This window comes from Trachypithecus francoisi, unplaced genomic scaffold, assembly GCF_009764315.1.
Source record: "Trachypithecus francoisi isolate TF-2019V2 unplaced genomic scaffold, Tfra_2.0 Lachesis_group12, whole genome shotgun sequence".
NCBI lineage: Eukaryota > Metazoa > Chordata > Mammalia > Primates > Cercopithecidae > Trachypithecus > Trachypithecus francoisi.
The window spans coordinates 21,175,840-21,193,305 of record NW_022681457.1 but is presented as its reverse complement, the minus strand read 5'-3'; the positions used below and the strand labels follow the sequence as shown (position 1 = coordinate 21,193,305).

The window sequence follows — 17,466 nt, the reverse complement described above, 5'->3', positions numbered from 1 at the left end:
AGGTTTCCTGGGATCCTACTTTAGATTTACTGAACCTTCGGTGTGGGTCCAGCAATTTGCATTTCACCACGTTCCTAATGCACAATAAATTGTGGAAATGACTGCTCTAAACCTTGGTATTATAAATTATAGGTTCGGCCAGGCGCGGTGGCTCAAGCCTGTAATCCCAGCACTTTGGGAGGCCGAGACGGGCGGATCACGAGGTCAGGAGATCGAGACCATCCTGGCTAACACGGTGAAACCCTGTCTCTACTAAAAAGTACAAAAAACTAGCCGGGCGAGGTGGCGGGCGCCTGTAGTCCCAGCTACTCGGAGGCTGAGGCAGGAGAATGGCGTAAACCCGGGAGGCGGAGCTTGCAGTGAGCTGAGAACCGGCCACTGCACTCCAGCCCGGGCGACAGAGTGAGACTCCGTCTCACAAAAGAAAAAAAAAAAAAATTATAGGTTCATAGGTTCTAAAATAATTGAGATTATCAATAAACATATTAGCAATTAAATTTTTTCCTACCTAGTCGTTACAGGAATTGATTATATATACTAACAAGAAAAAAAAAAAGGCTTAAAAATAGTTTCCCAAGGGATCTCTAAAGATTACAAAAGACAAGAAAATGGGATTCACAAGTCCTGAGATTTTTCTATGGTCATCAGAGCTTGATGGGGGTATCCAAGGCTCGGGGGAATTCACTGAAAGCTTTCCAGAACACAATGGAGAGGGAGAAACGCTCTGTTTGCTCAGTCAATAATGAAGGTGGAGCTGATGGAAAAGGCAATGAGAGGATCAGAGAAAGATATATAGGAAGCCTCTAGAGGGAGGAGGGACACTGGAGGACAGGTCTGAGATAATCACCTGCTTGGAGGAGAAAGGGGGACAAATCTTCCCAAAAATATTTAGAGGTTTCAGTAAGTGTCTGGAATCTAGGCTAACACTTGGCATTGCCTAAATCCCTTCCACATTTGAGAAATGCAGATGACTGTGCTACCACAATGTAGTAAGCAGAATCTTAAACATGTCCCCTCAATATTCTGTACCCTGGTTATTCAATCAAACACTAATGGAGGCCCTGCTGTAAAGGAACTGGGCAGATAAAATTATTTAATAGCCAGATGACCTTAAAATAGGGAGATTATCCTGGATTATCTGGTTGGGCCCAGGGTAATTACATGAGCTCTTAAAAGCAGAAGAAAGGCCGGGTGCGGTGGCTCACGCCTGTAATCCCAGCACTTTGGGAAGCAGAGGTGGGTGGATCACGAGGTCAGGAGATCGAGACCATCCTGGCTAACACGGTGAAACCCTGTCTCTACTAAAAATACAAAAACTAAGCCGGGTGTGGCGGGCGCCTGTAGTCCCAGCTACTTGGGAGGCTGAGGCAGGAGAATGGCGTTAACCCAGGAGTCGGAGCTTGCAGTGAGCCGAGATTGCGCCACTGCTCTCCAGCCTGTGCGACAGAGCGAGACTCCGTCTCAAAAAAAAAAAAAAAAGCAGAAGAGAAAGGCAGAGGAGTCAGTCAAGAGAAGAGGAGGACAGGAGAGATGAAGCAGAAATAGAAATTGGAGTGGTTCAAAGCATGGGAGAGATTTGACCCATCATTGCGGGCTTTAAAGATGGCAGCAGGGGTGATGGGCCCAGAAATGCAGGAGGCCTCTGAAAGCTGAGAAGGCCCACTGGCTGACCTTTAGCATGGAAACAGGGACCTCAGTCCTACAACTGCATGGGACTAAATTAGATCAACCACTTGAATGAGTGTGGAAGCAGATTTTTCCCAGAACCTTCCAATAAAAACTTTTGATTTTGGCCTTGTGAACACTTTCTTTGGTTACAGAGGAACCAGCAGAACCAACCTAGATTTCTGACCTGCAGAACTGTGAAAGAATAAGCCACTAGACTTGTGTAATTTATTATAGCAAGCAAAAATGATGGATGGATACTGCCCCTCATGACCTTACTCTATTGGTGAATTCTACACCACACAACACTACTTCGTTTGCTGTTTACCCAAAGCACCAGGCCCTTCACACTTTGCCTTGCTTCTGAGGTGTTTAAGTCTAAGCCGTTTTGATATGCTCATACACTGTTTCTCAAAGCTACTCTGTACAACTCTTCTGGCCTGTACTTGCTGTTGTCTAACCCTATCTTGGGTCTGGACACCAAGATTATGCACCATGGACTCTATCCTTGGTCCTCTGGCCCTTAGTTCCTTTGTATTGTTTTGTCTTGGACCTTCCCAGTAGATTCCACCTGATTCGCCCCTCAATCTTTTATCATGCCACATGACCTTGGGAAACACTCCTGTCCATAGTCCATTCCGCGGTTTTACTTATTGTTTAGTGTATATAGGAAAGATAAAGGAGCAGTAAGAAAGGAAAGTCTGATTCTGTGATATAATTTAAAGTCATTAAAATGAAAAAGAAAGATGCCAAGCACATTAAAAACAAAGCAGAAGCAACGAAAACAACAACAATGACAAAGATCTAGTTTTTTTATTTTTCTTTTTCCCCAAAGAATGTCATTGACCCAGGTTTGAATTGACTGGTTCCAGTTCCACTTTTACTCTTTTCTCCTGTGGGTAAGCTACTTAAACTCCCCGAGCCTCGGTTTCTCTCTTCCTTTAAATGGGACGACAACATTGTCTTGCAGCGTTGTTGTGAAGGTTGTTGATGATACATGTAAAGCATCTACCATGATGCCTGGTGCATCAGGTGCCTGAAAAATGGTATCTATGAAAAATCACAACACCAGCTGGCAAATTAGTCACTTCAGTAAAATATATATATTTTTTCAGTAAAATATGTATTTTAAATAAAATATAAATATGTAAATTTATATATAAATACACAAATAAAAAATATATTTGTTCAGTAAAACATATATATATATATATATTCAGTAAAATTTGTGACCAATTTGCACAACACCAGTTTGGTATTGTGATTATATATATGTAATCAGAAAGCCAGTTAAAGACACTGAGAATATTAAGGTTTGTTACAGGATTTTTCATAAGCAAAAATATGTAAAAAAAAAAAAAAAAAAAAGGCTGAATAAATCAGCGTTAAATAACAGCGAAAACATCCACAAACTCATATCAAAGAGTCCATGTGTTTCCAAAGCTTATAAATACATCACTTGAAAGCTACTTCAGTTAGCTCATCAGCTCCCAGCTCTATCATCCATCTCCCTATCAGAAAAGTCACAGGGGTGCAACCTCTGCTGTCTCTTGACTCTTGCAGATACCCTGAGTTGGTGACTCCTTCCACATCTGGATCTGTTTAGCGATGCCTACACCTAGCTGGGATTCGTTCCCTCGGGAACTGGCTAAGATCTCCCAGGGCTTCCTCCCTGACTCTCTCCTGGTTTTCCACATATACACTATCTCTGTGCTTGCTTTGAAGAGTTGTTGAAGCAGCACTCTACCTCTCCAGCAGCTTGAGTAGCACACGCTCTGATGTTAGAAGTCACAGCTCTTCAAAGAAGCAGAAAATCACTTTTTGTTCTGGGTAGTGTGTTACTTTTAACATGAAGCAGAGAAAATATGTCTCAACCAATGGTGAATAGGGTGCATTTGGTGTGTTTTCCGGGCCTGATATGTCTCCAAGGTCATTTGCTTTGTTGAGTGGTTATTTCAGGAAAATAATTTTTTAAAATCCCAAACACCACAAAACAAAGGCCATGCCAATTTTTTGTGAATAGAAACTGCTCATATATATGAGAAGGCAAGGACTCTTTCAAAATTCCTATAACACTAGCTATTCCATAAGGTACACCAAATTTGAGTTTCCTATTGTACTGATGAGGAAACTGAGGGCCAAGGACTTGAACAAAGAAGATCAATCTCAAGACCTGTATGAAACTTGCTTTCTGCAAGGACCAAGGGACTAGTGGGCTTCTTTGGCTGGCTGTTTGGGCTGGTGAGTACAGTCAGTTCTGGGGCTAAAGTGGGAGGCCCATGGCTGGCTCAGGGTTCAAAAGCCACACAGGATCCTGCTGGCCATCTCTTAATGTGCAAGTAAAGGCTACCAAGCAGGAGCTGCCAATTCAAGGGCATTGCTGTGCTGTCTGTCCATTGTGCCAACACCTGCCGTCTGGCACTGACAGCGACCCTGCAAAGAAGCCTGGTGGGCAGGTTTCTTTGTGGGCAGATCAGCTGCACAGAGTTAACCCGCCAAAGGTCACACACTGGTATATCTTCAAGACAAGTTCAAACATAAGTCCGATTTCAAAACCTGAGCCCTCTTTACTGCTTTGCAGTGGTAAAAACCATCCAACAAAACATTCAAAATAAAAACAACCACCAAGAAAAAAAAAAATCCCTAAAACATGCAACTATTCCTGATGGTGAGTATTCATCTTCATCTATCTTTTTTTTTTTTTCTCTGAGATGAAGTCTCACTCTCTCGCCAGACTGGAGTGCAGTGGCACGATCTCAGCCCACTGTAACCTCTGCCTCCCGGGTTCAAGGGACTCTCCTGCCTCAGCCTCCTGAGTAGCTGGGACCACAGGCGTGTGCCACCACGCCCAGCCAATTTTTTGCATCTTTAGTAGAGATGGGGTTTTGCCATGTTGGCCAGGATGGTCTCGATCTCTTGACCTCATAATCCACCCTCCTTGGTCTCCCAAAGTACTGGGATTACAGGTGTGAGCCACCAAGCCCAGACTATATTCATCTACCTTTATGTGTGACCATGTCATTTTCTTACTTTAAAAGTAAGCATTTTTTGGGGGGGCGGTTCTGTCTTGTTTTTAATGAACCTAAAATCATCAGCACTTACTGTTTTGAGACTGACTGTTATTACCTAAGCTTCTGCTTCTTTTAAATAATCATATTGCAGCCTCACCTTTCTGTGCTTCGTTTATCAACTGGAAAGGAGAAATGTTTACATAGTGGGGTACTTAGTCCAACCATGCTGTTAGGCTGCTCATCCCCCACCTCCTCCACCTCTCTTTAGTCCAGTGCTTCAGGCTGATATTGTATCATCAAAAGAAAAATGAGACAGCTAGTCACATGATAGGAGTCAATTGTTACCAGAACAAAAAGGAAATGATACTATCAAGCATAAGGAAGAGATTCCTGGGTTATGTCCTGTTCCTACTTATGAAGGTAGGCACCTAGTGTGGAAGGCATTAGGACCAGGTCAAACCGCAAGTGGCTATTTGTTTTGAAATCTGAGTCAGTGAGGGTGGGAAGGAAACTAGTACCTTACTGAGAAGAGACAGGGTCAGAGTTTAAATCCAAAGACCACGGTTAGGGTAAAAGTGAGAGGACAAGCCACAAGGTTGGTGGTCAGAAGAACAGAGGAGCAAGGACTAGCTTAAGGAATGTGGTTCACTATGAAACCACGTATAATGCATGTTGAAACTCCCTTTCTTAATAGTCCTCCATGCGTTTTGCAAAGTCCAGAGTTTGTATCCTAAAAGGATGGGGTGCATATCCTAAAAGGCAAGCTCTGCCACTTCTTGGCTTTGCAACCTTGAGCAGGTCGCTGTTCATTCCTCATTTGGTGAACAGTGATTGAAAGAACTGTTTGACCATAAGGCAATTATTTGGTGCCAGCTTCTGACCTAAGAACTGTTGAGATTTTAAAAAGTAAATAAGCCGTTGCTCCTATCCTCAAAATGTTTTTCCTATAGAGTAAATTGAAAACATATGCTATGTCTTATGATAGCCTTGATCTTATTTTCTTCAGTGAAAATTATACTCCCTATTGCTTTCAATGTAGGTTTTAATTCTTTGATTGCATTTTTAGCTGTCTTGTGGTCTTTGCCATTTCCCTTCTTCTCATTCCATTGTCCTTTCATCTTAACTCATTCTTTCCTAGTAAGTTTCTGGCCTATTTCATAGAGATAGTTGGAAGTTGGAAGACAGCTTGAGGCCAGGAGTTTGAGATCAGCCTTGGCAACACAGTGAGACCCCACCTCTACAAAAAAATTTTTAAAAATTAGCTGGGCATGCTGACATGTGTCTGTGTAGTCTTAGCTGCTTGGGAGGCTGAGATGGGAGGACTGCTTGAGTTCAGAAGTCCAAGGTTACAGTGGGCTCTGATTAGGCCACTGCACTACTGCATTCCAGTCTGAGTGACAGAGAGCAAGATCCTGTCTCTTAAAAAAAAAAAAAAATTAAAAATATTCTATTGAATATACCACAAAGTTCTCTAACATTTTCATTTGGTTTCAGTAGTAAATAATTTTCAAGAGGGCTTCCTTTAAGTGTTCATAATGGTATTTCTTTTTCTTTGTATGTAATGGTTTTTCTATGGGGTTACTATTTTTCAACATTAACTAGACAGGTACACATGTTCAGTATTTCCCAGCACATAGCACATGTGATTTGCTCTTATCCCCACTCACTGTATACTTGAATTTGTCTCTTCAGATCTATAGCTAAATGCCAATTGGCAGAGTACAGCAGTTTTTATTTTCTGTAGCTTTGCTGGACTGAGGTAGATCAGCACTACCTGGCTTTCCAAGCCTAGAACTAGTAGTGCAAACTACACCCTTCCTCCCAAGTTTACAGAACTACTAAGGCTTTTCCTACATCTGCCCCATTAACAGATGCTTAGAATGCAAGCCATCACCATTCCTCCTAATTCACACTTCCTGCTTGGGTGGATTCTTGGGCTGGCAGTTTTGAAATGGAATGAACTGAGAAAGGGTGGCTGGGAACAGGGTCGTGGGGGGATCTAGGAATTTAAACTCACTGGCTGCTTTCCAAAAACAGAACAAAAAACACAATCATCAGCAGTAAAGTCAAGGGATAGCTGTGCTGTTTTTAGGTTTAAAAGAACCTTGTGCTTTTATGCTAGGGAGCAGAAGGTGGCAAGGTCCAAATTGTTTCCGTGGTGGGTCACACATGACTTTGTTCTTATGTCATATATGATGTTATCAAACAAGTTGCATTCATCATGTAAATTCTAGAAAATCCTCGCAGATTTTCTTTGGGAATATCAATTCTAGTTTTCCTAGTTGAACACCATCCTAATTCCTAAGGCCTGCATGAGTTCATGACTTTTTTGCATTTTTACAAATATTTTCAAGAGAAGCAGAAAAAGACTGCATCAGGGTTTGCCAGCCCAATGCCACATGAAAACAATTCCAAAGTCAGACACGTACTGAGCTCCTTCAGCTTGCACTGATTACTAGAGATAACACTGTAAAATAATTATATACACACATGTACAATAATTACCTCTCCTACTTTTATGTGAACTTGGGACAGATACTTTTTTCTCTGTATTACCTGGGTTTAGCATAGGCCTGCACACAGCAGGTATTCAATAAAAACACAGTGAATGGGTAAATGTTTAACAACGCAAGAAAAGAGTCACCTGAGGGGAGAGTAGAGAACTGGAAGAGTGCAATGCTGGCGAAGCAGGAATATACAGATATCCAGTGGTTTTCCGAGAAAACATTTTCTTTTTATATTATTAAGATAAAATGCTAAAGGGAACCTATCACTGGTTAGACAATGATACAAGGAGCCAAAATTGTAGACATTCATGCCATGCTCTCTTCCCGCTAGAATACTGCACATACTATGATTCCCTTGGCCTCAAACCCCCTTCCCAGCTTCACTCAGTGTCAATGTTACTTCCCTTCTGGAGCTTTCCTGACCGCTGGGACCAGGTTGGGCAATCGTCTTCCGTGCATCTGGAGAGCTCTGGACAGTGAAGGACACCTGGAGCTTAATACCACCTTTCCATTCCCTGTTTATATATTCTGTCTGCCTCCCAAAGTTCGTGATATTCCTGAGGGCTGGTGTTGTGTCTAGTTACTCATATCCCTCACCAACTGTAACCAGGCCTGTATTTGTTTGATGAACAAACATTCTCATAATTATGATACAATGGGAGCTGATCTTTATTTACTTGGATATTAATATTCGTATTAAATACTTACCATATGGATAGTCAGTGTCAGTAGTCATTTAATTCATTTGGTATTAGTAAATTCTTCATATGTTTGTTTTATCTAAAGCAACAAATTACTTCTTTATTATCTCCATATTGCCTATAAATTATAAATAAGTATATACTGAGCACTTACTATATGTCCAGAGAAACGTTTTAGAGGTCAAAAGAAGAAATTGTACATGGATCTTGCTTTATTGGAATTACCCTGCAATTCTAGATCCTATTAACATTTTCTCAAGCACTCCCCCACCCCCAACCTTAAACATGCTCCATGAAGATAGGTATTGTTGCACCTTACTCATATCTATAGCAGCGCCTGGCACACACTAGGGACCCAATTAATATTTGCTGAATGAGTGCTGGAGATAGGCATCATTATAGTTTCCAGCAAAAGGATATAACATGATAGGGCCGGGCGCGGTGGCTCAAGCCTGTAATCCCAGCACTTTGGGAGGCCGAGACGGGCAGATCACGAGGTCAGGAGATCGAGACCATCCTGGCTAACACGGTGAAACCCCGTCTCTACTAAAAAAATACAAAAAACTAACTGGGCGCCGTGGCGGGCACCTGTAGTCCCAGCTACCCGGAGGCTGAGGCAGGAGAATGGCGTAAACCCGGGAGGCGGAGCTTGCAGTGAGCTGCTGAGATCCGGCCACTGCACTCCAGCCTGGGCGACAGAGCGAGACTTCGTCTCAAAAAAAAAAAAAAAAAGGATATAACATGATAACAGAAGAATTTCAGGGTCACTATTTTGATGTTTTCCAAAACTAGACTGAAGGAAGGAGACTTGGGGTGAAGTATTTAGCTCAGAATTGTCTTCCTTCTATCTTATTTAGGTCATCTTCTCCTTCCAGTGTTGTGATGCAAATTCATGGAGTGATAGCTATTCCACTGTAGCCTAACCCAAGGACAGTTATAAAGGGAAATCATTGCCAAGAACTATCAAGTGATATATGAAGTACGTGAACAAACATACAACTTTTTAAAAAAGTAAACGCTCATGATTTGTGGTGTAGGCATGCTTCATGGACTTGAGATCAACATAACCTTTGCCATGTCTAATTTTCTTTTCTTTTCACCATGACTCCCTTTTAGTAATAGAAGTTGATCATGTCAGCTAGGTAATGAAAATAAAGTTCAGGTCTTCCGGTTGGCATCATAAAAATATGTAAAACAATCTCAATAAAACTAACCATAAAACTGTAGTAGTTTGAGTCTTGAATTCTTGATTCCATCAGGCCTGCTCCACTATTACGCAGCTTCCTTTGCATAAGCCTTGCCTTGTTTACAGCCTCCATTCTGAACTCTGCCTTAATGTACCTCACACTCACCTTCTCAGCTTTACGACATTTTCCTGGTCCCTGTATTCATGGCTTATTTTCTTATTTGTGGCCTCACCTGGCCCCTCCTCTAACTTTAGCCTGTTTCATCACACCTCAAACATGATTATCCTGGTGTCTAAGATGTTGTTACTTTTATATCTCAGCTGGGGTGGTTGAGAGCTCTCCCACCAAGTTCATCTGGCCCCTCTAGGAGGGCCTAGAATATCCACAGAGGAAGTGACCCTAAAGGGCACTAAGAGCAGGATTTATTCTCCAACGTAAGTTATAAATTGTATCCACTTATACCAAAGTTTAATCTGAAATCCTAACTATATTAGTGTAGACTCTGAATAGCCCTGACTCAGAGTCTAGGCAGATGTGTGGCTGCGGCCAGCAAGACCATGGGTGGTAATATTTACTACTGATTTACTGGGCAACCTAAAGATGCAGTTGGAAAATATGACTTTACAGACTGATGTAAATGCCAAAATTACCTAGGCATGACTTTTAGCCACTCCACAGGACAAAGAGGCAGCAGTAGCTGAACTAGGAAATGCTGCTTTTAACGCTTTCAATGTTGGCTCAGAAACAATGAAAACTTTCAGCAGCTCATCCCAGGGAGCAGCAACAGTAATGCATCTGCACAAAGCTAGTGGGCTGTTGGCCTGTTTTATTTTTTTCTTTTCCTTTTTCCTCACTTTGCTTCTTCCAAACTTTGTAGCCCTTTGGCCTGCCTTCACCCACGTGCAAGGACTAGCTGTTACTTACCATGCCCTTTAGTGTCAGATCTGCTAAGGGAGACCGGTTGCCATGGAAATCTGGCCAAACATGTAAATCAACAGTAAGGAAACCCACAGGCTGAGCCTTCTTAATCAGATCCAGGTGACTGTTCAGATATGCATATACACTCTGGCATCTGGAAGAGAAGTGAATTTTATTTTTAAAAGGGGGATAGGGTCAGGGAGCAAATCATTCGATAGAAAGAAACCATTTGTACTTCTGTATCAGTTTCAGGAAGGTAAGCAGGTTTCTAAAAGCTTCAGAGAAGCCAGCCCACTGTACTCTCAAATCACACTGTAGTATCACCAAGAAAGGTGCCCATCCTAGTAGAAAGGTTTGGAGTCAGAAGACTGGATTCAGGAATGGCTTTACTCTTAGTAGGTGTATGGCCATGAGAAAGTTATTCAAACTTTCTGAACCACTCTCTTCTCATCTGTAAAAACAGATATCATAATCCCTGTCCAACTTACCTCATAGGGTTATTGTGAAGATCAAAGAAGGTTATGTATGTGAAGGCATGGTATTTTGTAAGCTGTACAGTACTGTACATATGTCAAAAATTTATTAAAATCAGTATTCCTAATTGTAATAACTATGATGAGTTGATAAATGGAGAGAAATATAAGTTCCCAGACTCAGGATAGGATTTTGCTAAGGAAAGTGACTGAATGTTTTAAATGCAGTTAGGATCAGGAGTTAGAGACCTGATTTTCAAGCTAAACTCACCAAATGACATTGTGTACGTTTTTTCTTTTCTTTTCTTTTTTCTTTTTGAGACAGAGTTTCACTCTTGTTGCCCAGGTAGGAGTGCAATGGCGTGATCTCGGCTCACTGCAATCTCCGCCTCCCAGATTCAAGCAATTCTCCTGCCTCAGCCTCCCCGCCCAGCTAATTTTTGTACTTTTAGTAGAGGTTTCACCATGTTGGCCAGGCTAGTGTCAAACTCCTGACCTCAGGTGATCCACACGGCTTGGCCTCCCAAAGTGCTGGGATTATAGGTGTGAGCCACCGTGCCTGGCTTTTTTCTTCTCTTTAAGTCTCTGTTTCTTCATGTGTAGAATGAGTGAGTCAGACCAACTCATTCATTCTCTACATGTTCAGGTGGAGAGGAAGTGGAGAGAAGATGATGGGTGTGAGAGCACTGCTCGGTTCAGATCTTGGTACTACCTCTCCTAGCTCGGTAAAATGGGCCAGTGACTTAACCTCTCTGACCTCCAATTTTCCCACTCATAAAATAGGTTTAATAACACCTCCCTCGCTGGGTTAAATCACACCACATGGCACAAAGATTAAAGCTGGTCAGCCTTCCCCTCTTAAAAGATGCTGCTTTCTAAAAGTTCTGAACCAATGATTTCAAAAGAAAGTGGATATTGCAGCAGTTGGCATCTGTGCTACTTCCCACTGGGGTCCTTGGAAGTCTCTTTAAAGGTTAAAAACATGGCTTGTATAATGGCAGAAAAAAAAGTATAGGAAATCAATGTCCAAAGGAGGTTAATATCTAAGATACTTAAGACATTATTTGTTTTGCATTTTAAAAGTGTTTTAGAAGGAAGGCTCAGCGATTTCTAGTTCTAGTTTGTGATTGGGTGAGTGTCCTCATGGATCCCATGAAGTTGCCAAAAGTTTCCTGTACTTGGTGTAGGGAAACAAATCAATGAGTAGAGCAGCGATTTTTAAATTCTCTTTTTACCCCTTTATCAGTAGAACTCCTTTATTAAACAAAAAGTTTATGTAAATATTCAATGTAAAAATATAGAAAAGCAAAGCTGCTCTGTGTGAGCTTGAGTGTGTCAATGTGAATGCATGTATATGTGCGTGTGTGAGTGTGTGTGATGTGTGCTAGGGTGGAGGTGAGGGCAGCTCTACCGCCCTACCTACCAACAGTTTATTTGCTTCTTGCTGTAATAGCTCATTCTCATCTGCAAAAATCTTCTTTCTTAGATCATATTGGCAGGAATAAGATATTACTGGGAAAAGGCTTAACAACTACAGTTAACACCAGCTGCCATTCCCTAAGTATACACCAGACCTCCCAGCACTGCCCAGTGGGGGAGGTATCACTAACATCCCTTTACAGAGGAGATGCTTCAAGAGGTAAAGAGACAGGTCTGAGTCCAGCTTTAAACCCTTCTCCTTGTGATTCTGAAGCCATGGGCTCTCTGTATCTTAGGTCAGAAATTGTTCATCAAAGCCTGAAAAACTCAAACCCTGTTTTAGAATGATTCTATTATGGCTTCAGGAAAGGATCCTCTGAAGCCTCCATACAAGGTAGAGCCAGAACAACATATCAGGGAACGTGAATATGATAACCTCTTGGTTTTCCATCTCTTTGCTCTCTCTGCTCCTGGTCCAATGGAAATCACATTCACAAGACAAGCCTCGAGAACATCTTTTCTAGCCAGAAGTCAAGAGTCTGCACTAATTCTTGCGACTTTCCACTTCAGAATAGCCACTGCTCTTAAAGCCAAGGTTTTTTTTTTTTGGAAACACATGTCTATAAATCTTTTCATTCTGCCTCTCAAGGAATCTCTGAGCAGGGCATTTGGTTTCAGACATCTGGGTCAATAAGAACCTATAGGGCTAATTATTATTGATTCGTCATTGTCTCATTTACTGCAGGTCTTTGCAAACAGTGAGATTCATTTAGCCTCTACATATATGGCCACTCATGCACTAATGAGATCCCTGAGGGATGGGGCATATGCTTACCCCTTTGACTCCTAACCTCCTTGCAGCTGTATGTTTATTCTTTGAATGCAGCCATTCCCCTACATGTTTTTTCAATTATACCTTACCATGTGTGCTATCTGAGTATATCATTCAAAATGAAATGCACTTGGAAGACATTAAACTAACTAATACACATCATTATTCACATAATTTTAACCTTGCATGATACCTTTTTTGGTTCTGACTTTGTTTCATTTTGTATGTTTTATCAATTATTTCTCAAATGGCAGCCTGCCTTCTTCTAGCTAGGGAATCACATGTTAACTGTGATCCCAAGTGGATCGCTCTCCCTCTCTCTCATGAACCCCAGGCTGATATATCCTGTTTCAGAGGGATAAATTTTTGCTGTCCACATCCCTTTGGGTATCATGAAGAAAATATAGTTTCAATAATCATAAAGTGACTTTACCACGTACCAGCTGGATGATCAGGTAGGCAAACCCTCTCTGAGCCTATTTGCTTTTTTTACTATTGGAGCTAATACTGTCTACTTAAAGCCTGCTATGAAGATTAAACATAGAGCCCTGAGCACTATAAAATGACAGGTTTATCAGTAAATAGTTTCCTCTTCTTTGCAATCATAAGAAACTCATTTTTAGTTTTTTAAAAATCCAAGAATCAAAGAAGATGTTTTTTTCGAACCTTATTGCTTGTAATCTTAAATGCAGACAGCATCCTGAAAACCTCTCATGTCCTCTCCTCTCCATAAATCACCTAATTCTTTGGGTTCACAGGCTGCCCAGAGACTATGGTGGCCATACTCTTAAACCAAAAAATCAGAATACATGATATAACAAAATATACTTGTGCCCTTTCTAGCAGTAAGAGAAAGTCTTAGAAAAGAAGCTTCCATATTGTCTGTGTCTAGTTCCTTACTTCTTTTTTTTTTTTTGAGATGGAGTCTCTCTCTGTTGCTAGGCTGGAGTGAAGTGGCGTGATCTCAGCCCACTGAAACCTCTGCCTCCTGGGTTAAAGTGATTCTCCTGTCTTAGACTCCCGAGTAGATAGGACTACAGGCGTGTGCCACCACGTCCAGCTAATTTTTTTTTTTGTATTTTTAGTAGAGTCGGGATTTCAACATGTTGGCCGGGATGGTCTTGATCTCCTGACCTCATGATCCACCCGTCTCGGCCTCCCAAAGTGCTAGGATTACAGGTGTAAGCCACCGTGCGCAGCCTAGTTCCTTACTTCTTAACCCAATACACTATGCATTCTGCCTGCTCTATTCTACTGAAACTGGTCCCACAATGAGGAACAATATCCTCTTTGTTGTTAATGCCGAAGAACCATTTTGGGCATTTTACACCATTTGACCACTCCTTCCTCATTTGTTCTCATTTCTGAAACACTATTCTCTCTTGATTTTCCTTCCTCCTCTTTGGCTGGTTCTCCTTCTTCACTTGTTCATTAAACACATGACATCTTCCAGAGATCTACTGTCTTTGACCATTTTCTTACTCTTTATCTCCTCTTGGCTGATTCTATCCTCTTCTCACGGCTCCAGTTACCATCTAGTGCTGAGGACTTCCAAATATATGACCTTAACTCCTCTCCATTTCTCTCTTATGAGTTCCAGGTCAAGTATTCGACCACTCTTTAAGTGCCTCCTCTTAGATGTCCAAAGACAAGTCAACTAAGAATGTCCAATCAGGATCCATTTTTAAAAATGTATTACCTGAGGCAGAGCAAGATGGCCGAATAGGAACAGCTCCAGTCTCCAACTCCCAGCGCGAGTGACACAGAAGACCGGTGATTTCTGCATTTTCAACTGAGGTACTGGGGTCATCTCACTAGGGAGTGCCGGACAATCGGTGCGGGTCAGCTGCTGCAGCCCGACCAGCGAGAGCTGAAGCAGGGTGAGGCATCGCCTCACCTGGGAAGCGCAAGGGGGAAGGGAATCCCTTTTCTAAGCCAGGGGAACTGAGACACACAACACAGGGGAAATCGGGTAACTCCCACCCCAATACTGCACTTTAAGCAAACAGGCACACCAGGAGATTATACCCACCCCTGGCCGGGAGGGTCCCACGGCCACGGAGCCTCCCTCATTGCTAGTACAGCAGTCTGCGGTCTAACTGCAAGGCAGCAGCGAGGCTGGGGAAGGGGTGCCTGCCATTGCTGAGGCTTAAGTAGGTAAACAAAGCCGCTGGGAAGCTCGAACTGGGTGGAGCTCACAGCAGCTCAAGGAAACTTGCCTGTCTCTGTAGACTCCACCTCTGGGGACAGGGCACAGCTAAACAACAACAACAAAAAAAGCAGCAGAAACCTGCCCAGACGCAAATGGCTCTGTCTGATAGCTTTGAAGAGAGCAGTGGATCTCCCAACAGGGAGGCTGAGATCTGAGAACGGACAGACTGCCTGCTCAAGTGGGTCCCTGACCCCTGAATAGCCTAACTGGGAGACATCCCCCACTAGGGGCAGTCTGACACCCCACACCTCACAGGGTGGAGTACACCCCTGAGAGGAAGCTTCCAAAGTAATAATCAGACAGGTACACTCGCTGTTCAGCAATATTCTATCTTCTGCAACCTCTGCTGCTGATACCCAGGCAAAGAGGGTCTGGAGTGGACCTCAAGCAATCTCCAACAGACCTACAGCTGAGGGTCCTGACTGTTAGAAGGAAAACTATCAAACAGGAAGAACACCTATACCAAAAGCCCATCAGTACGTTACCATCATCAAAGACCAGAGGCAGATAAAACCACAAACATGGGGAAAAAGCAGGGCAGAAAAGCTGGAAATTCAAAAAATAAGAGCGCATCTCCCCCTGCAAAGGAGTGCAGCTCATCGCCAGCAACGGATCAAAGCTGGTCAGAGAATGACTTTGACGAGATGAGAGAAGAAGGCTTCAGTCCATCAAACTTCTCAGAGCTAAAGGAGGAATTACGTACTCAGAGCAAAGAAACTAAAAATCTTGAAAAAAGAGTGGAAGAATTGATCGCTAGAATAATTAATGCAGAGAAGGTCATAAACGAAATGACAGAGATGAAAACCATGACACAAGAAATACGTGACAAATCCACAAGCTTCAGTAACCGACTCGATCAACTGGAAGAAAGAGTATCAGCGATTGAGGATCAAATGAATGAAATGAAGCGAGAAGAGAAACCAAAAGAAAAAAGAAGAAAAAGAAATGAACAAAGCCTGCAAGAAGTATGGGATTATGTAAAAAGACCAAATCTACGTCTGATTGGGGTGCCTGAAAGTGAGGGGGAAAATGGAACCAAGTTGGAAAACACTCTTCAGGATATCATCCAGGAGAACTTCCCCAACCTAGTAGGGCAGGCCAACATTCAAATTCAGGAAATACAGAGAACACCACAAAGATACTCCTCGAGAAGAGCAACTCCAAGACACATAATTGCCAGATTCACCAAAGCTGAAATGAAGGAAAAAATCTTAAGGGCAGCCAGAGAGAAAGGTCGGGTTACCCACAAAGGGAAGCCCATCAGACTAACAGCAGACCTCTCGGCAGAAACCCTACAAGCCAGAAGAGAGTGGGGGCCAATATTCAATATTCTTAAAGAAAAGAATTTTAAACCCAGAATTTCATATCCAGCCAAACTAAGTTTCATAAGTGAAGGAGAAATAAAATCCTTTACAGATAAGCAAATGCTTAGAGATTTTGTCACCACCAGGCCTGCCTTACAAGAGACCCTGAAGGAAGCCCTAAACATGGAAGGGAACAACCGGTACCAGCCATTGCAAAAACATGCCAAAATGTAAAGACCATCAAGGCTAGGAAGAAACTGCATCAACTAATGAGCAAAATAACCAGTTAATATCATAATGGCAGGATCAAGTTCACACATAACAATATTAACCTTAAATGTAAATGGACTAAATGCTCCAATTAAAAGACACAGACTGGCAAACTGGATAAAGAGTCAAGACCCATCAGTCTGCTGTATTCAGGAGACCCATCTCACATGCAGAGACATACATAGGCTCAAAATAAAGGGACGGAGGAAGATCTACCAAGCAAATGGAGAACAAAAAAAAAGCAGGGGTTGCAATCCTAGTCTCTGATAAAATAGACTTTAAACCATCAAAGATCAAAAGAGACAAAGGCCATTACATAACAGTAAAGGGATCAATTCAACAGGAAGAGCTAACTATCCTAAATATATATGCACCCAATACAGGAGCACCCAAATTCATAAAGCAAGTCCTTAGAGACTTACAAAGAGACTTAGACTCCCATACAATAATAATGGGAGACTTCAACACTCCACTGTCAATATTAGACAGATCAACGAGACAGAAAGTTAACAAGGATATCCAGGAATTGAACTCATCTCTGCACCAAGCGGACCTAATAGACATCTATAGAGCTCTCCACCCCAAATCAACAGAATATATATTCTTCTCAGCACCACATCGCACTTATTCCAAAATTGACCACATAATTGGAAGTAAAGCACTCCTCAGCAAATGTAAAAGAACAGAAATTATAACAAACTCTCTCTCAGACCACAGTGCAATCAAACTAGAACTCAGGACTAAGAAACTCAATCAAAACCGCTCAACTACATGGAAACTGAACAACCTGCTCCTGAATGACTACTGGGTACATAACGAAATGAAGGCAGAAATAAAGATGTTCTTTGAAACCAGTGAGAACAAAGATACAACATACCAGAATCTCTGGGACACATTTAAAGCAGTGTGTAGAGGGAAACTGATAGCACTAAATGCCCACAAGAGAAAGCTGGAAAGATCTAAAATT

The 17,466-nt window shown here is 42.1% G+C and overlaps 1 protein-coding gene across 5 annotated transcripts in view; it reads right to left on the bottom strand.

The window, feature by feature from the left end:
• The window catches only part of FGGY (FGGY carbohydrate kinase domain containing), a 442,861-nt gene that overhangs the window by 108,631 nt on the left and 316,764 nt on the right, over positions 1-17,466 (bottom strand). For all 5 annotated transcript variants that reach the window (XM_033225064.1, XM_033225066.1, XM_033225061.1 and 2 more), the window contains one exon: positions 9,996-10,143. In XM_033225064.1, coding sequence (XP_033080955.1) covers positions 9,996-10,143 — 148 coding nt within the window. The remainder of the gene's footprint in view (positions 1-9,995; positions 10,144-17,466) is intronic.